Genomic DNA, 23154 nt, shown 5'->3' on the forward strand with positions numbered 1-23154 from the left:
TCCCCGGTCGCTTCGTTCTTGGGTTTTTCTCGCTTCGCCCCCTCTCTCTCTCTCTCTCTGCTCCGCTGCTGCCGAGCTTCTCCCGACCAAACCTCAAGACATCAAAACGCCAACTCTTCTTCTGGCCACTGGCCTGGCCGGTTGTCGGTTTTGTCCTTTTGCTGCTTCTCCTTTTTCCGTCTCTTTTTTCCTCTTCCTTTTCTTTCTTCTCTGCCGTCTCTTTAAAACCCGTCCCTGGTTCGACATCGTCCTCCGCCCCGCCAAACCATACGCGCACCGTCCCCCCGTGACAACCCTCGTTCTCGACCTGGTGCGTGGGATCGCGATCAACTGCGATCAGTCGTTAGTATCGGGCTTCTTGCTGCTTCAAATTTCCATTCGCTGGCGACATGGCCGCCACGACGCATTCCATGGAGTCCCGAGTCGGCCGAACTAATCAACGTGAGTCTGACGCACCCGCTGCATATTTTCTGGGGTCGCCCTGTCGGCCTGCAGACCTAGTCTCGACTCTCTTTTTTTTTTTTCTCTTCTAGATGCTTCTTTCCAGATCATCCCTACAATTTGCGCAGAGATAAGATTGTCAAATGCTAATGTTTTCGCTACTCATAGGATACGGTACCAAAGGCGAACGACTCGTGGCCGGCATTGTCCCCCTGTCCCCGGACAAAACCAAAGTCTTGATGATTCAATCTGCTGGGCCTGGAGGATGGGTGTTGCCCAAGGGAGGCTGGGAGACCGACGAGCCGACTGCACAACAGGCCGCCCTGCGTGAAGCCTGGGAGGAGGCCGGCGTGGTGTGCACCGTGCTGCGAGATCTCGGACTCATTCCAGATATGCGACCGTATTCGCTGCTGACGACCCATGCGCCCAAGGCCTCGTATCAGTTCTTCGAGGCCATCGTCAACCGCGAAGAAGCACAGTGGCCCGAATCCCACAAGCGGAGACGGCAATGGGTCTCGTATACCCAGGCCGCGTCTGCCCTGGCGAATCGCCCCGAGCTGCTCGAAGCCTTGAATCGAAGCTCTCTCCGACGGTAGTCTTTAGTTTCCAGCCGGAAAATCCAGCTGAATCGCCGACCACACTACTTTCTGTGGCCGGCCTATGACGACCTGATATGACCGAGATGCCAGAAAAGTTGTTTCCGTCCCATCCTACTACTATATTATCCCTTGTTTTGTCCTTTTTTTTTTCTTCTCAGGGAGGTTTACTGAAGTTCTTTTTACCGCTTGCATTATCTTCTTCGTTTTTTTTTTTTGTTTTCGTTCAGCATACGCCTGTTGGGATAGACGTTACACTATACGGCGGTCTTGATGCATGGAATACAAAATCCAGCATACTTTTTGAGGAGCCATGGCCAAAAGTCGGTGAAGATCTTGTCACAAAAATAACAGACAAGAGGGTGTCTCTTTGGCAGGCGTTCAGACATGAGTAGTCTTGGGTTAGAGCTCATCGTTGTACTTGACTCTTTTTTTTTTTTTGCTTCTGCTTTGCTGTCTGTCTGATCTGTCAGGGTCTGGCATAGTTGGGAGCTGATAGAAACCTGCTATGCTTTGGAGTATAAGCTGTAATCTGTAAATACTGTACTATGCACTGTACTTTATGCCAAGACGACCTGGGTGTTCCGTAGTGTATTGTATTGTATTATATTTATATTGCTGTTGTATTATATTATATTGCTATTTTATTATGTTTATTGCTATTATTATTATATTTCATTAGATTTCTCCCAAGTTGCACATGTGCTTGATATAAGAATCGGAAGAGCCTCGTCCATATCGGGTTAGCGCGGTTGGCGGTCTTTTCGATAACGCTCGCTGATTGTTTCTCTCTCTCTCTCTCCCCCTCAAGTCTCACCAGAGTCCACAAGATCAACAGCCCACCATGGATTACGAAATGGACATCGAGGCCACGGGCCCGCAGGTCACCGTTCGCGAGGTACGTACTATGCCCCTTTGCTTTTATCTCAACCAAAGCTCACTTCAACCACAGGCTGAACCCTACCGCGTCGACTTCAAACTGTCCAGCGTCGATCTCTCGCTCGCAAACGCTCTGCGCCGCACCATGCTCGCCGAGGTGCCCACGGTGGCGATCGACATTGTCGAAGTCGAGAGCAACACCTCTGTCCTGCCCGACGAGTTTCTGGCGCACCGGTTGGGTTTGGTGCCGCTCAATAGCAAAAACTGCGATCAGGATATGGAGTATAATCGCGACTGTACCTGTGAGAGCTTCTGCTCGCGGTGCAGCGTGCGGCTGACGCTGCATGCGCGCTGTAACCAGTCCGATGAGGTCATGAAGGTTTACTCGCGCGATCTCATGGTTTCGGGCGACAGAGCCAATGAGTGGGTGGGCAACCCCGTCATCACGGACCCGGAGGGCAAAGGTCCCTTGATCGCAAAGTTGATCAAGGGCCAGGAGCTCAAGCTGTCCTGCATTGCTCGCAAGGGTATTGCCAAGGAGCATGCAAAGTGGGCGCCAACTTCGGCTATTGGGTTTGAGTATGATCCTCACAACAACTTGAAGCACAGCGACTATTGGTACGAGGAGGATCCGATCAAAGAATGGTTTGTTCTCTCTTTTTTTATGTCTCTCTCTCTTCTCTTAAATAACTCGTTCAGGCCCGTGTCGGAAAATGCCAAGTGGGAAACACCCAACCCCCCCGACCAGCCCTTTGATTACGACGCCCAACCAACCACTTTTTACATGGACGTCGAGTCAATCGGCAACCTCGAGCCCGACGCCATCGTGCAGCAGGGCATCTACACACTACAGACCAAACTGGCCACGATCATGGACACGCTGACCAACCCCAGCGGCTCCGGCGCGCAGGTGAACGGGCTCGGCGGCGCCGACGACGACGACATGGCGCTGGGCGGCGGCGTGCGCTCGCCAGATGCGTACGAACCGCCCGAGATTGATGCTGGCCTGGGTGGCGGCGGGTTTACGGCGTATGGTCAGGCTGCTAATGGGGGAAATAGGAGTGCCTGGGGTGGCGGTGCCACGCCGTATGGTACTACCCCGTACGGCGGCGCGACTAACTACGGCGGTTACTGAGATATCTACCCTCTGAGTCTCGTAATTTTTTTATTTTTTTTTCCTTTTTTTCTTTTTGCATCCTATGGCGTTGTTTTCTTTCATGGACGGATCAGGAGTTATACCTACAAAGGTTAAATGAACATAACAAAGAATAGCTAGCGGCTGCAAAAGCGTTTAGCTAAAAATGCGCAAATGGAATTCTACATAATTAATACTTTTATTTATTTCTAATAAAAAGATTAAAGATAAAAAGATAAATGTCTTGGTTATACTCTTAAGATGAAACTAGATTTTAAGATGTAAATAAAACCCTGGCAACGCACAATCAAGATCCGTATATATCACTCGCCAGGCTCCGAAACTCACGGAAATGTCAAAAGAAAACAGAATCAAAAACAAAAACAAAAACAAAAACCAAACTCCAATCCACGCCATATAACTCCGCTCAAAAAAAGGCAAAAGTCAAAGATTACTCCCCCGTCTCGTCAAGCCCCAGATACCCCTGACTGCTCTGAGTACGGCCCGCTCCATACACCAAATCCATCAATTTCGCCTTTTGCGACTCGCGCAGGCCACGCAGATACTCGTACGTGTCGTCGACGCCCTTGATCTGGCCCTCGATCGCGCCGAGGACGTTGTTGGTAGAGTCTACGCTGCTGCTGCTGGCGGTCGACAGACGCGACTCGTTCTGGCGCACCAGCGGACTGACCAGTCTGCGCCGTAGCGTTTCCAGGCTGGCTTTTAGGTTGAGCAGGCGTGCCTGGTGGTCCATGAGCTGGTGTTTGTTGCTGACGGTGCGGCGGCGCACGTCGGCTAGCAGTTTGCGGTTTTTCTCGTATTTGCGGATCGCGTCTTTGTTGCCTCCCAGGAGGCGTGTCCAGAGGGAGCTGAGCATTTCGCCTTCTTCGCGCTCTTGTGTGTCGGACTCGCGCACGACGACGCGCTGCAGGTTGAGGAATTGGCGGTCGATGGACTCGAAGAGCCCGATGAGTGCGGTTGAGTGGGTTAGCTCGCTGTTGATGGATTCTTCGAGCACGTTGAGGAATTCGGTAAACGTGCGCATCAGCGCGGCGCTGGTGCGCTGGGTGGATGTTGGTCCTAGGACGCTGGTGACCACGGTGCCGAGGATGGTTGGCGTGCTGGCGGCCGAAGACTCGCCTGGGAGAATGGATTGCTGGTGGCTTCTCTGCTCGAGTGTGGCCACCTGTGAAATCATGCCGTAGATGTTGTCAATCACAATACTGGGCAGGCTGCTCGGCGGCTGCGCATGGAGGGCTGTGAGCTCCCGGCGGGTCCAGTCCATGACGAGCAGGATCGAGTCAATGTCCGAGTCGACGTTGGCGAAGAACCGGGTTAGTTCGAGAGACAGGTCTTTGAGAGACCCGGACAGCTCGTCGAGCTGCGTGACAATGATTGGCGCGCTCGTCATGTTGCTGCCTCGCACCGACTCGCCCAGATCCCAGACTGCAATGCCAGTCTCCTGCAGGTTGCTAATGTGCTGCACCCCATTCTCCGAGTAGTATATCAAGGGCTCAAAGTTGCGGGCAAAGGCACACAGCTTGACCAGATTCGGGATCGACTGCGAGCCCTGTGGCAGGGTGAGAATGCGCACAAGAACCATGGCCAGAAACGCAACCAGAACCGAAAAAAACGCGCTGGCCTTGGAGCTGAACATGCGGTCGAGCGGCAGTCGGAGCGCAGTCCATGCAGCTTGCAAAGGTTCTCTTTGGGCGACTTCGGCCGACATTCGAAACCGCACATCTAGAGAGAGGCAACCATGGTCAATTGAAAGCATGACTTAACATCATGAGCCCAACCTACAGTTTGAGTTTGCTTCTTCGTGAGTGATATTCTGGACGACGGCAAGCCGCCTGTCCTTTGGCTCGGGAGACACCGACCGCCCTTTCACCGGCGAATCTGTGCCCGGTGGAAGCGGTACGTTGGCCGCCAGCGTGATGTCAGGCCAGTCGGTAGGCTTCCTTTGGGGGGAGGGAAGCGGAGGCGCCTCGCGGGCGTCTTCGTACTGCGGACTCGGCTCGCGCGATTGTTGTGGACTGCTGTTCTGCAGCGTTGGTTTCATATCGTACGGGGCATGGCGATACCAATGGCTGCCAGCAAGCGAGTCCGGGCGTCGCAGGGCTGGCGGCGACCAGCGCTCCTGCGGCGGCTCGGATTGTGCATCTTCCGAGTCCTCAGAGCGAAAGCCCGAGTGTTGCGAGGGCAGGTCGAACATTGGCGATCGCCTGTTGGAGGCTTCAAAGTCCTCCAGTGACGCCGACAGCGACGGATGGTCGTCGAACAGCGCGTCCATCTCGTCTTCCATGGCCGCTCTTTGTTCCGCCGAGGCCGTTGTCATGCGCACAAGGTCTCTCTGTGTCTCTTTTTATTCTCTGCGTCTATGGCTCCAAGCGTTTCAAGATGCGCGATGCGTGCGAGTGCTGATTCCTGCAGGGCGAGGGTCGATAGTCGATTGTTTCACTTCGCAGTCGCAGGACTCGGAGTCATGCCGATAAGATAAGGATGGGTGCCTGATTCTGCGCATGCGCATGCGCACGAGAGCGATCGATGAGACGGATGCCTGGCAGGTCAATCTTTTTCTGCAGCCACCGGCGTCGGCGAGTGTCGTTTTCAGAAAAATACACTTGGTTGGATGTGCGAAGCAGCCAGGAGCGACAGACAGGGAAGGGAGATCGCAGAAGAAGATCGCACGGAAAGGCGGGCTGGGCTGATAAGAGCGACGAGCGACGAGTTTTGCCCCTCTGGCCGACTACTCCCCAGCGGACTCGCCTCAGCCAATGCATTTGGGCGAATCTGACAGAGCACAAGCAGCCATTGCGTTACAAGTTAGAGCAGCGTCAGTCGTGCATGTGTAGCCTGCGTTGGAATGGTGGCTGGTCCAATTAGCGTCGCGCGGGCAGGTCGCTGAGAGCCAACCATGACTCAACTGGCTGCAAATCGTTCGAAAATCGTATGCAAATCGTCCTGCAAAACAGTCCCGTGACGCTGCCTGTTCCACTTGGTTCTGGACCTGCATTCTGTGAGTCTGACGTCTCATATCGGATCTAATATCATCTGTAAGCAAGTCAGCGTCATTCGACTCACCCTTGCTTAAAAGCCACAACTAGTCGAGTTTATCCAAATAGGAGAGGAGAATCATGCGTTGTCTTCATTACATTTCTAGGCAAGAATGGTACACCCTAACAAAGGAAAACCAAGAAAAAGAAGTATAAAAATATCAACAAGAGTACAGGTAAAAGAGAGTCTATGTCAATCGTCTCCTTGCTGTCCTTTTTTTTTCTTCCAAGGTGAAGCGCAAAAATCCCACGTCTATAGCATATATGGGTGTATTGGTGTATGGGTAGTTGAGTATTGTTGTATGTTGGTACAGGTAGCGCCGTTCCGCCGTCGGGCTGGTCATCTATACGACCGGTCTAAGGCGATGCTGGGCGAGCATTGATTCGGGTCGTTTAGGCGGTGCTCTCCTTGAGCCAGCTGTTGAAAGGGTTAGCTTGTGTGGTTTTCTTTGTAAAGTCTCGGGTCTCTTACGTGATGAGGTCATTGCGGTCCTTGGGCTTCTTGAGACCACCGAAAGCCATCTTGGTTCCGGGAATGTACTTCTTGGGGTTCTCGAGGTAGGAGAACTGCGAGAGAGTTAGCGGAATTCATAAAAAAAAACAAGAATGAGCCATACCAGAGTGCTCTCATCCCACGTCACACCAGCCTGACGGTTGGCATCGGTGTACGAGTAGCCGTCAACGGAGCCGGTCTGACGGCCGAAGAGGCCGTGCAGGTTAGGACCGATCTTGTTGGCACCGCCGGCCTCGGTGGTGTGGCACTGAGCGCAGCGAGTCTGGGATCTGTTAGCGTTTTGAGTATGGTGAAGCGTGGTGGTTGATGGTTACCTTGAAGAGGTTGGCGCCCTTGCTGGCGTCACCTGGTGGAATCTGAGTTAGTATACTGTTTGTAGAGCTTGGCTTATTGTGTGGAATCCCAATTGACACCGCGCGACAGTCATAGTCCCAGCTGTTTGATCTTGAGGCTGGCCTTGTTCTCCGGCGATGAGGCGAGACGACACGACACTACACAACACAACACACAGACCGGTCGCCAATACCGGTCGCCGGAAATCACGGGCAGGGCGAGCCGCAGCCAAAGCGAAAGCGAAACCCCCAAATCAAACAGCTGCCGAGCATGTTGCCGTCGCGGCGACAAAGTCCATCATCCCTGGGCGGCAAAAGGAGTGACGAATTGCTTACCTGGGGCGAACTTGGCAGCTTCCTTGGGAGCCATTGTGAGTTAAGATGTATGGGATCTGAAGAACAGGGGATAAAATGTAAAGGCGAGGTGGTGGGAAGTAAGATGGTGTTCTGTAGAAGAAGTAGAAAAGAGAAAAAGATGCGAGCTGGCAGGAGCAGAGGACCAAAGCAAGATTTTCGGGGGGAAATTTATGACTGCAGCGGCGAGTCCCCGGCCAATCAGCGCGCGGCTAATTGTAGTGCTGCCCGGGCGCAACCGGAACCGACGTTACAGTACGGTACGGTACGGTACGGCTCTTTATTCTATAAATATTCTCTAGATATTTATTATTAGCTAAAACTTAACAGTGACTCTCTTTGCAGTCAATGAATATAATCAATGAATATACAGCTATTTAAATCTTCTAAAAGAAGTGCAATGACAAATACCCGGCCCTTGATTGGCCCAAATCAGGTCCGGGCAGATGTCCGACCCGGCCCGACACGCTCGGTCGACTGGAACGGTTAGTGAATACTCAATAATACATGCAAAATGATATAATTTTCTTTAGTAGTCTAGTCTACATGTCCAAGTCTGTATAGTATAGTAGTGAATGGCAAGCAAGCATTCGATCACCAAATCCCCAGCCATTTCTTGACCGGCCGTTTCTGACCCCCAAACTCGCGATATTCTTCGTCCTTGACAGCTTCTGCGTCTACCTCCACCTTGACAGGCGCAACCATTGTATCCGACGCACCAGCAGCAACAGGCGACTGGTCATCCTCGACAGCTGCAGCAGCAGCAGCAGTATCAGCAACAGCAGGCGCTTCCAGCCCGTGAGCAACGCGGTACTGGCGACGCTTCTCGGCGTCGTCAATACGCTTGTGCCGTTTCTCGCGCGCCAGTACCGAGGTGTGCTGCACGTGCATCTTCCACACAGAGACCACCTGCGCGATTGTGTTGATCGGGTGGCTCAGCAGCCCGGACCAGCCGGGCATCAGGTGCGCGAATGGCGATGTGCGTTTGAAGTTTTCCATGAATGTGAACGTCGCGAGAGATGTGAGGACGCCCTTTTTTCCCAATTAGCTCCGTCATCGTCCACTTGTATGTATACCTAGATAGAGAAAAGAAAAAAACACACCAATGCAATCCACGCATGAATCCACCGCGTCGTCAAAAACTTGTGCATCACCGTCCCCTCTGGCGGAAACATGTTGGGATACCGCTTCGTTTGCTGCTCCTCCTTCTCCTTGGCCGACAGCGCCGGACCAGGGTAATTGAATGGCTCTCGCACGACTGCCTTGCCATCGCGTGTCTGCATCACGCGGCGCTGGGGGTGTGACGGTGGTCGGAATTTGTCTGGCTGGGCGAGTGTGCGAGCCTTTTTTTCTTTCGAGGCATTGTTTCCTGCAGATTGTTTGCGTTGCGGCGCTGACAATGAGAAGCCGCGACGTGCTGCCGCTGTTGCTGGTGCTTGAGCTGTAGCTGCATATCGCAAGGTCCGTGAGGAGATTCCTCGTGGTAGCAGGAACTGCGGGATATTCTGCATCGCGGCCATTTTGGCTCCTGTTGTTGTTGTTGTCTCCGCTGAAGAGCACGGTTTCGTTATCCGCAGCTCCGTTTTATTTTTCTGGCGGGCGGATCACGTGATATCAAATTCTATTTTTGCCTGTCGAAACACAGAACTACAAACTATTCGTAGAAATAATAATCCTATAGCACACATTGCCAAACATTATCTCTTTACTTCCTTTGAAATAAATAAAGGGAAAAAAATTATCTAGGTTTGCGCGTTAGGGCTAGGGTTAAGTCAAGCACTACCGTCGACGTTTTTGGCCGGAATCTGATATCTATATTGAAGCAACTAGAGAATAATATGATGGCATTAGCTAACTTCAACCCCCTCCAGCCCCTCCATCACCTCGTCACCAACACCGCCCTTTTGCAGCACCGTCTTGATAATTTTCGAAATCACGCTGCGTGCGATACCGCCCCGGCGAGGCTTCCACACCCCGGGAACCTCTTCGTCCGTCCCAGTAGCAAAATCCGTAGCCTGCACAGCAGAAGCAGTCCCCATAGTCGCCGCGTTCTCAGAGTCTGGGATACCGTGCTGAGTTAACCGCGAGGGGGCGTCAATCATGCGAATCGAGAGGAGCCTCAGTTCACCGCCGGTCGATTCGGTGTCGCGGGCAATGGAAACGGCGAGGACAGAGTCAGCAACGGCGATTTCTTCCCGTGTCGGATCGAAGATTACGTTTTTCCCCGTCGATATAACGAGTAGTGTGACTGGGGGGCGCGCGTGTTTGGCGTTTTGTTGTGTGTAGATGTATTCGGCCAGGTTCCAGTCGTCTTCGAAGAAAGGGTCTTCCTCGCCTTGGGATTTGAGCTTAGGAAGTCGTGTCGACAAGAGTGCCAGATGTGTGGTCAGTGAGAGCAGGGGTAGAGGGTATGACTGAGGCGGCGACAGTAACAGAATCTAAACATTCTTCGTTAGATATATACCCTTAATGAAAAGAGAGAAGAAAAAAACTTGCATCGATGTATAACCTCCAATGCCACCGTCGATTGATAACCAGTCGACTTTTCAACCCCCCACCAGAGGTATTCCCTTCCCCATCATTCCCAGCCCCAACCAGCGATTCACGCATCATCTCTGACAAAAACACCGGCAATGCATCATCGTCTCGAAAGCCAGGGATCTCAATCGACATTTGAACCCACGAGCTCTGTCCGGCAACCGCATGGGATCCCTCACGCGTGGCATCTCCGCCGTCTACGTTATCAGCACCGCTATATCCGTCATTCTGCTGCTCGAGCTCTTGCAGCTGTCGCAGATCCAGCGCGTCTGTGGCCAGCGTCCTCTCAATCTCTGCTTTCACTCCGACAATCGCCTCCGAGCCATCAGCAAATCCAATGCGTGCGCTGCCGTTTGCGCCGGGTACAATGCCTGTCTCGGCGGTTAGAGGCCGGAATTGTGTGGGAGAGCGGCCGTCGGGGCGGATGGGCCCGTCGGGTTGCGAGAGCGAGGTGTAGAGGTATGAGAGCTCGGCGGGCGAGATGTGAGGGGTTTGTGAGGCTGATGTTTGTTGCGGAGGAGGCATGGTGATGGTATCTTATTATCGAGTATGGGCAAGTCCCAATGTCGCTCGCTGGGTTGCTGGATATGCGATCCTGTGCGGGGATAGAATAACGCGGTGTTGACTCACGCAACCATTTGACTGCAGATGGTAGAGTCAGTTCTGTAGTCTGCTGCAATGTATGTATTTAGACTGCATGTATTTCTCTTGTTCAGCAGTGCCAGGGCATTCATGGAAAGTGCAGGAGCAGCCAGGCATGGACGATTCTTGCGATAAGTTCAACGCGGGAAACTTTTAAAGTGGGTCGCCACTAGCTGCATCGCCGCTCTCTATAAGACTACTACTACTACTCACCACCACCACCACCACCACTCTACAACCAAGTACTATTAATATTATATTCAACACAAATTGATCAGATTATCGATAAAGAGTGTATTATGTTCAGAGCAGAGTGCTGCCGATATATAGATATAATTACAAGATTATAAACGGACCGCTCCCACAGAACGATCCCATGCTTCCAGAGCAACGAGTGACATGACCGATCATCAATCCCATCATACCGCATGGTGCAGCACAAAACACAGGTTCGATATCACATGGTCGAATAAGGAATATACAACGAATCAAAAAGACAGATACTAGCACAGGGGACACAAGGAAATAGAGACGGTAATTTTGCCGAGGCAGGAAAAAAATGACAACAGCAAAAAAAAACAGGGAAACGCTATGCTCGAATGATTCACGCGTCTAGCGCGGACAATATAATAAGAGACTGGGGTTGCAATGTGCAAAATGAGATAATAACAAATGGGGTATGTTAAAGAGAAGTAGATAAGCAAATATGAGACTGGGAAAATCAGCAAAAAATGATACATCTATATGCCACTGTGAAAAGACAAAAAGCCACGGGGGAACGATAAATAAAAAGAGATCCAGTGAAGAAACGCCGATTGTCCTTATACCGTTTACTTTTCCTGTTTAGCCGCCGCCGGAACGAATGCATCGATGAAACATGAAAGGGTTCGAAAGAAGCGGCGAGATATCCGCATGAGGAAGTAGTCAGACTATTGTCTACCGGTAGGTCGACTCAGAGAGGATGGTGTTGGCAACCGCGGCAGCCCACTCTTGGTCCGAGTATGGAGGCGTGGGCCATTGACGGTTCGAGTTCTCACCGTTGACCTTTGACTCCCTTTGTTTGACAGGTGTACTGTCATTCAGACCAAACGAGACTCCGTCCCGCTTGGCTGACGGAGAGGGAGTAGGGTAAGGGTTCAGCGTACGGCTAGAGTCGTTCGCCAAGTCGGAAACGTGGCTGTCCTCTTTGTATAGAGAAGAGGAAGAATCCTCATCATATCGCTGGGCAAGGCGTCTCGCGGCCTTGCTGGCCGAGTGAAGAACTTCGTCAAGCAGTTCGTCCTCTTCTTCAGGAGTCTCGTACCGATGAACAGGATGCGATGACATCTGCAACGCCCTGCGAGTTCGGCTAGACACAGGTCCGCCAACTGGGGAAGGGCTTTCGGTCATAGACCGAAGAGGACCTCCGGGAACAGATTGTCTCTTGGATAAGACGTGGTTCGGGACAGAGGTGAGCTGAGGGGGAGGGTTGGCTGACTCTATGCCATATTTGATATCCTGGACGGCTTTGTCCAGTTCGGCAAACTCGACGTTTTTGGCTTCAACCATGTTCGCGTCCAGTGCGACAGATGATCGATTTGGCCAAGGAGAGCATCCGGCATTGGCTTCGACGTCGTAGTTGACTGCGGCAGCTTGGTTCCGGCCAGATAACCGGCGAGCTCGTTTCCGCAGGTGTGAAAAGAAGCTTTCTTTTTGCGCGGCAGAATTCGTGCCATTGCCGATGCCATTCAATGCTCGCTCAGCTTCCTGTCTGTGAGCGTCCGAGTAGTGGTTTCCATGAGAGTTGACCGACAGCTGGCGACCAATCTTCTTGGATTTGGCTGCATCTGCTTGTTGTTGCATGGCTGAAACTTGATGGTTGTGGTGCGCAACAGCAGAGTTTGCTTGGGCGGTGACTGCATTTGAAAGGGGGGACACCGGTCGGATGGAAGGGAGAATAGGCATGGGAGCTCCATTTGCCCACGTTGCTCGCTTAGCTGCTGATCGGCCCTTGGCTGCCTGCATCTCGGCAGTTGTGGTCTGTGTAACTGGAGCCGGTCGTACGGGTTCAGGTTCAACGACAGGGGCAGGGCTGTCAGATCGTACGACCAAGGATCGACGGAACCAAGAGGGCTTGGTAGACAGTGCAGGCGACTCGCTGCCATCCTTGGCTGCTGGTCGGATGTTCTTCTCCGACATCTTGCGACCCATAAGCCTCGCAGTTGACGACTTTGGTCTCAACAATGGGTCCACGGCATCGGTAAAGTATTCGTGGTTCAAAGCCTGAGTAGACGTTGGCCGGTTACGAGGATCCCACATCAAACACGAAGTCACAAAGTTGCTCAATGACTGTGGCCAGTGAGGAGGCTGCAGAATCGATTCCATAGAATGAGGAGCCATCTGTTTATGATTAGCTGGGTTCAAAAATCAGGTGTGAAAAGAAGATATAAAAACATACCTTGGGGAAGGTGAAGCCGAGCTTCTGCGCGAGTCTGTTACCATCGCGCCATTCTCCACCACCAACTTTGGCACCAGACTTGGTGTACCAGTTTCCGGGACTTCCCATGATTTCACAGATGCGCCACACTTGATCGACCTCATTCCCACCAGGGAACAATGGCTTCAGCGTGGCTATCTCAACGGCCATGGCTCCAACGGCCCAGATATCGACGGGAGCAGAGTACTCTCCGGCACGGAGGAGTACTTCCGGTGCTCGGTACCAGCGTGTTGACACGTAGGTTGTATACGGCGACCTGGAATGTGTTTCACGAGCCAGACCAAAGTCGGCAATCTTGACGGTGTATGTGGGAGGGGTCGAAGGAGGCGTGACGAGGTTAGAATAGCGTGTAAAAGCCGAATCAACGGGCGCCGATGTGGAGACAAGGATGTTCTCGGGTTTGATGTCGCGATGGAAGAAGTTGTGGGCATGGATGTGGTCGAGCCCGGACAGGATCTGGTACAAAATGCTCTTGACGTGCTTTCCCTCAAGGAACTTGTGGTCTCGGGCTTTCATTAATTGGTAAAGGTTGCCGTCCATATACTCCATACAAATGTGAAGTTTCTTGCTCAATGGATCAAGAAAGATGTCGAGGGCGGGGACAAGGTGCACATGGTGAGGAAGCGTGCGGAGGAAGATGACTTCACGGAGCTCGAGACAGGGAGCGAACGACTCAAAGGTCTTTTTCATCGTTTTGATAGCCACCTAGATCGCTGTTAGCATATACAATTCGGTTTTACTCGATTAGCAAGTATTACCATTGTGCCTCTTCGTGCAACATTGGCACCGGCAGTCCGCGTTCGAGCGAGCACGACACTGCCAAACGACCCGTCTCCGATTTCCTTCATGACCTCGAAGCGGTCCTCCAAGGCCACCATACTTTGTGACGTTCCCCGGAGGGAGTATTCATGAGAGATGGCCATGGCTGAGCTCTTTTCTTCTGCCTGCAGAAAGATGAGAGAACACGGATAACCTAAAGCGGATGAGCGCGGTGTAAACACACAAAACAACACGGGGAAAGAGTCGGTCAACGTACCACACTAGAACAGTGTTTCCAAACCAGACGGATTGCAGTGAGTTGTTCGATCGAAAGGTACTCAACAAGACTCGGGTTTCATTCTTCGTGTGCGAGTGGATATGATAGAGAGATTTGAGTTGAAATTGGAAAGAGAGGCAAGGGAAACGTGGAAGAATTAGCGAGTAGGTGAGTGATTGGATCAAGTCAGTTGTAAGGAGCGAATGACAGAATGACACAAGGAAAAGGTCGCAGAGTTTGTATGAATTAAAAAAGAGGGACTGGTTGGTTCTCACACCGATAGTTATTGGAACAGGAGGGGGGGGGTGTACACGTTTCCTGCAAGATTGGGGGAAGAGGTGGAGGGAAAGGAGATCTTTGGAACGGTCAACGAAGGTTCCACGGCGGCGGAAACGGATCGTGAGGCCAAGACGAGCACTAAAGAGGACCAAACTGGAAGGGGAAGCCCCTGGATGGATGACAGGGTCCTAATAGGGTATGGATGGCGCCGTGGGGACAAGAAGCGTAACGGCACGACGACGGCGCGAAGCGGGTGTCTCTTTTTTGCTCGCACGGATCAGGTGCGCGACTTTGAAGGGGACCCAGAGGAGTGGAATTTAGGAGAAATGTTTCAATTCAAGTTTAGGGACGGGGAAGGGAGATAAGTTAACGAAAAAAAAAACAACAGTATCTCACACCGTCGATCAAGCGCAGGATGGGTAAGCGCGCGTGGGACTCGGCAAGGGTGAGAGACTGGCACGAGCAGGATGCCAATGGGGAGGAGAGCGAAGGCTGGCTTGCATCAACAATGATGGCACAACGCGTGGGGAGAGACGATTCAATTGGGAGGGCGACAGCGCATATGACCAAAGGAACCATAACACAGCAGCAGCAGCAGTCAGTCGCAGTCGCAGTCTGGGTGAGCGCGCGAAGAGCTAGTAGCAGCACCAAGGCTCCGCCCAGCAACAAGAGGATGTACGGCGAATTGGCGAACGAGAAACGGGGGCAAAAGAGTGTAGGTTCCACCTGCTGTCAAAAAGGAGGTGAGTCGTCGACGCGCCAGGACGAGGACGAGGAGCGAAGCGGTTTAGTGAGCTAATTAGCAGGACGGTTCGTGATTGACGGTGAGGATCCAATTTTGGAATGCGACAACAAAAAGAGTCCAGTCCAGACGGGGCCAACTAAGAGGAATCGGCGAGCGCGCCGGCGAGTTGTGAACAGCGGGGCATGGTGTCGATGATGCTGATGATGATGCTGATGATTATTGTGGTAAAGGTTGCAGATTGTTTATCTCAAGGGCTGGAAGATGGCACGAAAGAACGAGCGAGGGCGCAAGCAGAGAGCCGGGCAGAGCAAGCATGCATGAGATGACGGGCCGCTTTGGGGGGCAGGAGCACAGCCAGGACAGGGGAAGGCGCGAGGGATCGAGCGGCCTTGCCCGATTGGGAAGCACACAGTGAGCAGTGTTGCTAGCGGACCGCGCTAGCCTGAAGCAGCATAGCCCCCCGAGCATGAATAATAATAATGGCGGCCGTAGCAGTCGTATGCTAACTTGCTGAGCTTGCTGAGCTTGCTAAGTTTGGCCGGCGTGGCGGAAGGACAGGCTTGTGGGGCGCCCGTAAAGGGGACGGGCGTGGCTGATTGGCTGGAGCGTCCCACTCATTGTATCAACCAACATACGAGTAATGAGTACGCAGTACTTGGGTTCTATCTACGTGGCCCGGAAGCCAAGACAGCTATACTGATACGCGGAAATAATAATAACGGCAATAATAATAACAGTAATAATAAGAATAATAAGCACTGCTAGGGACACATAATAAACAGTGAGTGGCCCACCAGAGGCTTTGCGCTTCGCTCCGCACCGCACCCAGCCAAAGCTTATTAGTGGGTCGAGTAATATTAATAGGGTCAGCAGGAAACTCACTACGTACACGGTAATCGTAATTACCGTGGAGGCGTCTGGCCCCAGGCCGGCAACGGGCTAGCCTGCAATTGGCGGCACTGGCCCCACCGGGGTTACCTTCCGCTTTAGCTGGCCTTGGCGCCTGAACCCGTCAGGCACTCCCGTCCGAACTGCCGCCACGTCCCCCTGTTAACCACACGGCCTTTGATACTCTCTGCATGAGAGACGTCCAGAGCCCTGAGTCAGGAAACCTACACCTACGGCGTGTCACGACAACCAAACTCTGAGACAGCAGGACCAAACAACAAAGAAAGCCCCCCGGCAACAAACAGCTAACAAACAGCTAATCTTAGCAGCGCCAACAGCAACGGGCCCCATCGGCTCCAAGCTCAACCCGCCACAATGGAATCATCCCGATGATATCTGTCAATGAGAGACTCCGTTGACTCGGTACGGACTCCTCCGTCGTCATGATGTTGCAGGCCGACTCCACTTGTTGCATGGTGAACACAACCAAAAACTGTCAAATTATCTATCGATCTTGAAGGATTCCGCTGCAGGATGATGGTCCCTCGGGTGATGTGCTGCTCGGCGGTTCAACGTCCGTAGTTCGCGGGGGTGGCATTAGTCTGTCACATACCGCAACGCCGCATAAAACAACAACAACAACAACAATAATAATAATAATATAAACAGCACTGCTGTCTCCAACTATCCAACTGTCCATTCTCCTCATAGGGGTCGAAGCACATTTCCCTCCACGGCTTATTGGACATTACATTATGCACCGCAGCATCACTGATCACTCATCACTCACGCGGGGGTTCTCCTACTGACAGGCTGCAGATCAGGCTGAAAGAAAGAAACATTTCCCCCCGTCGGGCAGTGTCCGTGTTCGCAAAAGAATGGAGCTTTTTTCCTGCCTCCATAATTAATGGTTCCCGTCCTATCCGCCGCTTGCCCAATCTAACAAAAAGCCCCATTCCAAGACCAAAAATTCGACCTCGCACGGAGGCAGGAAAAAAACAAAAAAAATTAATATATTTGTTTGATTTTGAGCGCGCCAATTATTTACTCCCATGACCATCACCCGATCTTCCGGTTGCTAGTCCTGCCCTAGTTGATATCGCCATGTCTAGATATGGCAGTAGCCATGTATCCATTATTCTATCCATTGTCCGTTTTGTCGGGATTTGAGCGATATTCTAATTGCTCCTTGGCAATATTAATATTAAAATTTAAATCTTTTAGGGTTAAACTTTGAGCCATTTTTATTGATATCTTAATAATCGTATAGTTAGTAGTGTTGCTTTTTGCCCCTCAAATGTCAACCTGTAAAAAGTAGTTGCCCTTTACGATTAGTGGCTGGCAACTGGCTGGTCACCCGACCATGATCCCAAAGTCAAACAAACAGAGGGGGAAACAACAAGAGAGGAAAAAGGAAGAAAACAAACGCGCGGAATGGCTGCCTCGCTGCTTGGGCAGCCTCGCAGCGGCAAGTGATGATCATCATTCGACCGCTGTTCCTGGGCTAATGCGGCCAACCGACCACCCAAAGTGCTGGAATTTTGTAGACTGTCGATGAATGGTTGCCTTGGCAAAATAATTAATTTGATTTATTGTGCAGTGCATATGTATACGAGGCAGAAAGGTTTTGAAGAAACTCTACTACAGTACCAGGATTCTTGCCAGTCGTTTACCAGAGCAACTTGATCAATAATTTTGATTGACATGTGCATTGTTGATGGCCTATTCCACAAACAATTTAATATTTCATCACAGCAGTGGGTGAGACTGTTAGATTTATCTTTGCTTGAATATTTAATATTGTGTGATGGTGAGTTAGTTCTACATGTAGTATATCGCACAGAGGGCTATTGTGTCAACAATGTACATTGAACTAGATGACATTAGTGAAATAAGAATTCTAAGGATCAAGTATATTTCAGGTTCTACATGAATGGACTTGTTATTAATTTTGAATCTAAATTATGTCTTGAAATTTAGGGTTAGCGACGATGTTAATCAACAATAGCCCTACATCACGTGTTGTCCTTGACCTACATGTCAACTCAACCTCTCTCCATTAAATATTTAAATGTTAATAGTTAATATTCGAAATAATCCCTCTGTTATTTAAATTCGAAGAAATAATAAAAGTCGTCTACAATACATGTACTTGGCTTTGTGGTGCATTATATCAATCGATCAATTGATGTAGGCCAATCTCATATATATCCTCCCGCTAACGTCAATACTCATGCTACCAGCATCAATCAATTCAATGTTGATACCACATAATATCAATACATCAATTGATATATAACTAACACTGAGCACTCAAAATTGAATCTTAAAATTTTTGAATTAACTAACTTTTAGAAACAAACATTGCACTGATTAGCTGGCAGCCACAAGATCATCTCAGCCCCTAAATATGCACTTAATATGAATATGCACCATCTGCAAACAAAACAGTTAACTTATTGCAGGGAACTTGAATTATATTCTCCGTGAAATGAAAAGAATAACAAACTGCCAGTCAAGACCGCCTCTGGTGGCCCAGGCGCGCTCACATGATATGTGCAAACGGACGACAATATTTCTTTCACCCGACTGCCTCCTGCTGTTTTCCCTCCTACATCACCCCTTCTGCTACAAGATTGTCAAGTCTTTTTTCTCTCAAACCCGCATTTCATCGCTAGACATCGAACTGTAAGCACTGCCCTAGCCCTCCGCCTTTATACCGACACGCTTTATACTTGCACGCCACAAGAAGCAATCCGAGGCAGATCTGGGAGGAAGACGAACCCGGAGGGAGATTGAGCCACGGATGATAGCCTCTCCATCTCACTCCTGATTCCCCATCTTTGCGCTGATTTTGAGTCTTCTAGTTGCTTTCAAAGAGCTGCTCACCATGGCCGGAGGCTGGTCCGAGGAGAAAGTTAACAGGTATGGAGTGCACCACCATCCAAACCAGCATCTCATCTGCTAACTTCTTCACTTTAGGGTAAAAAATCTCCAGCTCCCACAAATGTCAGTCCTCCTCTATGATAATACCAAGAGCAAGGCTAACAACACCACAGGCTCAAATGCATGGGCTGCCACAAAACCCGCTCTCACACCGCGTATTCGGGCGGCCAGCTCCAGCGTCTAAGACAGAGTGTTGTGTCTAGGGGCCAAGGTGCTCTCGTTAACCCTCAAGTGCGTTGTCGTATTTGTACCGGAGGCGAAGCACCGGTCGAGATCACTTGCATTAGGTGCGATAAGCGCAAGTTTGTGGAAGATTTCTTCAAAGCCCAACGCCAAAACCTCGATACTGCTGTATGCTGTTTTCCTTTCCTTTCTTTCCTTTCCTTCTTTTATAGCTAATCGGCAATACCCGCATCACTGCAGACATGCATCAACTGCGTTTCGGATGGACAGATGGCTCGGCCATGGGATGGCAACGAGGGAACAGGGGATAGCGACAACGAATACCTCCATGGCGATGACGACTGCTCTACAGTAGTAGGGGTATGTAATCCAACCGCCCAGCACTCGTCAAGCTAGTTGCTAATTGTCAACCGACCCACAGAGCACTTTGGGAGGCGTGTCGCTTCGTATCGGGGACGTCGGCGATGAAGCCAACGAAACGTCTAGCATGAACTCACGTCCTTCAATCCCTAGCTTGACGGGATCTCGCCGTGGTAATGGCGATGATTATGATGATGGTGACACAGACTCTTCTGACGGGGATGGGTTTCTTGAAGATCCCTCTCAACCTGACACCTCCTCGATTGTCAACTCCTCATGGACCAACTCTTCGGCTATGAGCTCCTCAGCTATCAACGAGGACAGCCAAGCCAGCGCATTGTCGAGACTAAGGGACACCCGGGGCGATTACGACTGGAAGATGCAAGAACCCAGGTCGAGCAGATATAGGCCACCGACAAGCTCCAAGCCAAGCAAATGGGCTAAAACCAGGGTACGTCTGTTAGAGATTCCAGTTTCGATCGAGTATACTCACCTCTTTTGTTCCTCTAGGCTCACGATCCGACTCGCGATGCCCGAAACATGCGCATCCCCGAGCCATCCGAGGTCGCGGAGGAAGACGACCGGCGTAGCGAAGTCGGAACTTCCGTTCCCCCTGAGTCCTATCTTTAGACATTCAAAGTCAAATGGTATCGGGCAGCAGACGACTGTTTCACTGCTATGGTGGAGCTAGACGTCACTCGACATGCAACTTATCAATCGACGTTTCAGGGGTTCAATCTCGGGTTTTTTTTTAAAAAAAAGAATTCAAAAAATAAAAAGATAGCAAGATTTGCTGTGGTTGGGGAGGACTCTCGGCTGTTTCGTTTCACTCGTTATGGTTTATGGTTTAGTTAAGGACAATGAAATCTCTATAACCTCTACTCAATAGATTTTCTTCTTGTCAATTACATGAAGATAGAGACGGATGCAAATGTATGGAACGGACACGGCCCGGACCACGCACCGTACCGTATTTTCCTGTAAACATTGAAACAAATGTCTAGGACAAGTCCGACCAGCCATTGGACACTAATCCCAGCAACCCAGGAGCTGCAAGAATAATTGTAATTATTATTCCAGATAAGGTCGCATCTGGAGTAGCAGATCAAGGCTGACCAGAAGCCACATGGAAGGCTAGTGCCAGCATGACGTAATGGGACAATGAGGGGGATGGATGCCTAGCAACTTTTCGTCCGTCCAGGCTGAACTTTTTCCTTTTTTTCTCTCTGATTTATTATTTTATTGCGCTCTTGTTGCTAATGTCCTCGACCCCCCTGAAGTAGAACTCGGCTGTGTGTGCTTGCTTTGGTGCAACCCCGTGTCGTTCGCACGCACGCCCGGCGGGAATCGGCCGCCCCTCCTCGCCTGCCTGGAGGTCAGGTGTCGATCGTCTCACTTTCTCTCCGCAACTACAAACTTAGATCTGTCTTTTTTTTGCGTCCATTCACCTTCCATCTCAGGAAAAATCAAACACGAAATATCAAAAGAGGCTTCCAGCAGTCTCTACCGGCCTTGTACCAGGGGACACGCCCGTCTTGATCTTGCGCGCTCCTGATTAGCGTCGCAGCCAAGCGAGTCGACTGCTTCGCGGTCTTCTTGCTCGGTGAAGCTGAAAGTGAAAGGGACGACACAAAAGCAGGGAGATATTGGCGTGGACGAGCAACAAAAACATGACGTACAATTCCTACCACGACCCCGCGGGACCCTACGAGCAGCAGCCCTCTGCACCACCACCGCCGGGAGATGAGCGCTTCTCAGATGAAAGACCATACCCCGGGTCGCCGTCCTTTAACCCGCCATATCCCTCGCAGTACATGTCAGACCAGGTCCAGATGCCTCAGCCCCGCATGCCATCGCCCTCGTTCCAGGCTCAGCCGCCTCCATCCTCCGGGGGGCGATTCGACGATGCCGTTGCTTCTGCTGTTCACCAGGCTGATACCTCTAATCATTTCTCGCCCGACCTGATTTCGCAGGTCACTGCGACTGTTATTCAGCAGCTTCAAGCTTATGGTTTAGGCTCGCCTCAACAGCAGCAGCAGCAGCAACCGCAACAACAACCACCGCCGCCGCCTCCACAGGCACCTCCTGTACTTGATACCACCTACTATGAACCGCCGCCTGCACCGCGGTACCGCGGTACCGAGTCACCCGAGGCCCGTGAAGCCAAGTCTACTTATTCCATACCTATCGAAACCCGAGATGGTTCAAGGAGGCCGAGTCCGGGCAAGGTTAGTGACGTCGGGTCGGAAAGTCGCCCGACCATGTCTGAACGGATGCCGACATCATCGGACGAGATGACGACGCTGGAAAAGGTATGGGGCAGGATGTTTGAAGACGGAAAGCCGACTCCGAGACTGGGTCAGCTGCTCAGGGGAATTGCGGTTCATTTGGTAATCCCATTACAGCCTGGTTCAGAGATATAGTCACTGACTTGAGAAAAAAAAAGATCGAGGATCACCATCCCGAAAACACACTTGTAGTCATTCCGGAGAAGATGCAAAAGTACTACTCAGTGACCAAGGTTTCGATGGATACTTATCCATGGCATGGTGGGTGATCCACAACATTCTACCAACTATGCCCATACTAACTTTCGTAGATATATTTGACGACCAGATCTCGTCCGTCTCACGAATTTACCGAGACATCGAAGCCGAGCACCATCTTGTCCAAGACCCGCTCAACCTAAATGCCCGGCCAGACAAACCAGGCCTGACTCCTCGCGGCTTTGAACGTTGGTTCACGCTGATGATCCAGTCTAATCCGGACAGAGAATTTGCCCGCTTGCAGAAAACAGTGCTTGATATGCCGATTAGTAACCCGGATGATAAGAAGGAACGATTTCCAAAAGAATTGCCCCGACGACTATTTCCTAGTTCAGCAGACCTTGATACTCTCGAGAAATTAGAGGCTTCCATCGTCACCCATAGCGGATTAGATCTTCCCCGGAATCTTCCCCATGAGCGTTCCAGATCACCTGCCCGGAGAGCGCCGGTTGAAAAGTCTCCGTCGAGGGCTGGAACTGAACGTGCTCCTCCACCTGTCCAGGAGCGTGAACCAAAACCCTACTCGTCGACTCCAAGTTCGGCAGTTGTTGAGGACGAAGAAGACGAAACGATTCCGCCACGTCCGATTGAACGAGAAAGAAAGCCATATAGCGCCCAACCTGGCGGAGGCAAATTCTACGATGATAGCAACGAACAAGCCCCAAAAACCGAGACGAGCAAGGGAAAGGAGTTTTTGTCATCACCTACGACCACAACCTCCCACCGACAATCGCATTCGTATAGTCAAGAGCCACCGCATGTGCGTTCTAGTCAGGGAACAGGACCAACTAGTGGTTATAATGGCCACACCCATCACGGCTCTATCTCGTCCAAACCGGGCCGAGCGCGCAGCTCCTCTGTCGGAGTCAATGGCGGACCGGGTGATTATCGACATTCAGAACCAGATCTCAACTCGTTTGACGCGGATTACGGGACTTCTTACAAGACAAGTTCTGCCACTGGAGATGGATACGACGAGGGACGTCGATACCGAGACTACGACCGAGACGATAGCAGGGACTATGAAGTTTTACGAGAGAGAGAACGTGACCGCGAGCGACGTTATCACGACAATCTAAGCAGCCGGAATACCTGGAGCGAAGAAGACTACTACCGAGGACTGTTGGGTGGACAGGGCGCTGGACCTATCGGCGGCACCGACTATCGGTATCGCTAGATACATTGTATTTTCTGTACACCTTTTTCTT

The 23154-nt window shown here is 51.2% G+C and overlaps 9 protein-coding genes across 9 annotated transcripts; 5 read left to right on the forward strand and 4 right to left on the reverse strand.

Annotated features, from left to right (window-relative positions):
- Positions 1 to 389: 389 nt before the first annotated feature.
- Positions 390 to 1037, forward strand: TRUGW13939_08673 (uncharacterized protein; the record flags this gene model as incomplete). The annotated part of the gene is made up of 2 exons (XM_035491802.1): positions 390 to 441; positions 610 to 1037. The coding sequence occupies 2 exons, from the start codon at positions 390 to 392 to the stop codon at positions 1035 to 1037; spliced, it is 480 nt and encodes a 159-aa protein (XP_035347695.1).
- An 844-nt stretch (positions 1038 to 1881) lies between these two features.
- TRUGW13939_08674 (uncharacterized protein) lies at positions 1882 to 3051 on the forward strand (the record flags this gene model as incomplete). The annotated part of the gene is made up of 3 exons (XM_035491803.1): positions 1882 to 1935; positions 1990 to 2561; positions 2616 to 3051. The coding sequence occupies 3 exons, from the start codon at positions 1882 to 1884 to the stop codon at positions 3049 to 3051; spliced, it is 1062 nt and encodes a 353-aa protein (XP_035347696.1).
- Positions 3052 to 3502: 451 nt separating this feature from the next.
- Positions 3503 to 5389, reverse strand: TRUGW13939_08675 (uncharacterized protein; the record flags this gene model as incomplete). The annotated part of the gene is made up of 2 exons (XM_035491804.1): positions 3503 to 4794; positions 4855 to 5389. 2 exons carry the CDS (start codon positions 5387 to 5389, stop codon positions 3503 to 3505), a joined length of 1827 nt encoding a protein of 608 aa, XP_035347697.1.
- A 1111-nt stretch (positions 5390 to 6500) lies between these two features.
- TRUGW13939_08676 (uncharacterized protein) lies at positions 6501 to 7323 on the reverse strand (the record flags this gene model as incomplete). Its single annotated transcript, XM_035491805.1, has 5 exons — positions 6501 to 6525; positions 6580 to 6674; positions 6725 to 6883; positions 6936 to 6967; positions 7290 to 7323. 5 exons carry the CDS (start codon positions 7321 to 7323, stop codon positions 6501 to 6503), a joined length of 345 nt encoding a protein of 114 aa, XP_035347698.1.
- A 578-nt stretch (positions 7324 to 7901) lies between these two features.
- Positions 7902 to 10370, reverse strand: TRUGW13939_08677 (uncharacterized protein; the record flags this gene model as incomplete). The annotated part of the gene is made up of 4 exons (XM_035491806.1): positions 7902 to 8339; positions 8411 to 8899; positions 9491 to 9745; positions 9843 to 10370. 4 exons carry the CDS (start codon positions 10368 to 10370, stop codon positions 7902 to 7904), a joined length of 1710 nt encoding a protein of 569 aa, XP_035347699.1.
- Positions 10371 to 11423: 1053 nt separating this feature from the next.
- Positions 11424 to 13886, reverse strand: TRUGW13939_08678 (uncharacterized protein; the record flags this gene model as incomplete). Its single annotated transcript, XM_035491807.1, has 3 exons — positions 11424 to 12866; positions 12925 to 13668; positions 13722 to 13886. 3 exons carry the CDS (start codon positions 13884 to 13886, stop codon positions 11424 to 11426), a joined length of 2352 nt encoding a protein of 783 aa, XP_035347700.1.
- An 807-nt stretch (positions 13887 to 14693) lies between these two features.
- Positions 14694 to 15077, forward strand: TRUGW13939_08679 (uncharacterized protein; the record flags this gene model as incomplete). The annotated part of the gene is made up of 1 exon (XM_035491808.1): positions 14694 to 15077. The coding sequence occupies one exon, from the start codon at positions 14694 to 14696 to the stop codon at positions 15075 to 15077; it is 384 nt and encodes a 127-aa protein (XP_035347701.1).
- A 3724-nt stretch (positions 15078 to 18801) lies between these two features.
- On the forward strand, positions 18802 to 20030 carry TRUGW13939_08680 (uncharacterized protein; the record flags this gene model as incomplete). The annotated part of the gene is made up of 6 exons (XM_035491809.1): positions 18802 to 18836; positions 18894 to 18920; positions 18971 to 19208; positions 19281 to 19400; positions 19462 to 19851; positions 19911 to 20030. 6 exons carry the CDS (start codon positions 18802 to 18804, stop codon positions 20028 to 20030), a joined length of 930 nt encoding a protein of 309 aa, XP_035347702.1.
- A 1040-nt stretch (positions 20031 to 21070) lies between these two features.
- On the forward strand, positions 21071 to 23123 carry TRUGW13939_08681 (uncharacterized protein; the record flags this gene model as incomplete). Its single annotated transcript, XM_035491810.1, has 3 exons — positions 21071 to 21790; positions 21847 to 21949; positions 22000 to 23123. The coding sequence occupies 3 exons, from the start codon at positions 21071 to 21073 to the stop codon at positions 23121 to 23123; spliced, it is 1947 nt and encodes a 648-aa protein (XP_035347703.1).
- Between the last annotated feature and the right edge of the window lie 31 nt (positions 23124 to 23154).

This window comes from Talaromyces rugulosus, chromosome V (assembly GCF_013368755.1).
Source record: "Talaromyces rugulosus chromosome V, complete sequence".
Classification (NCBI taxonomy): Eukaryota; Fungi; Ascomycota; class Eurotiomycetes; order Eurotiales; family Trichocomaceae; genus Talaromyces; species Talaromyces rugulosus.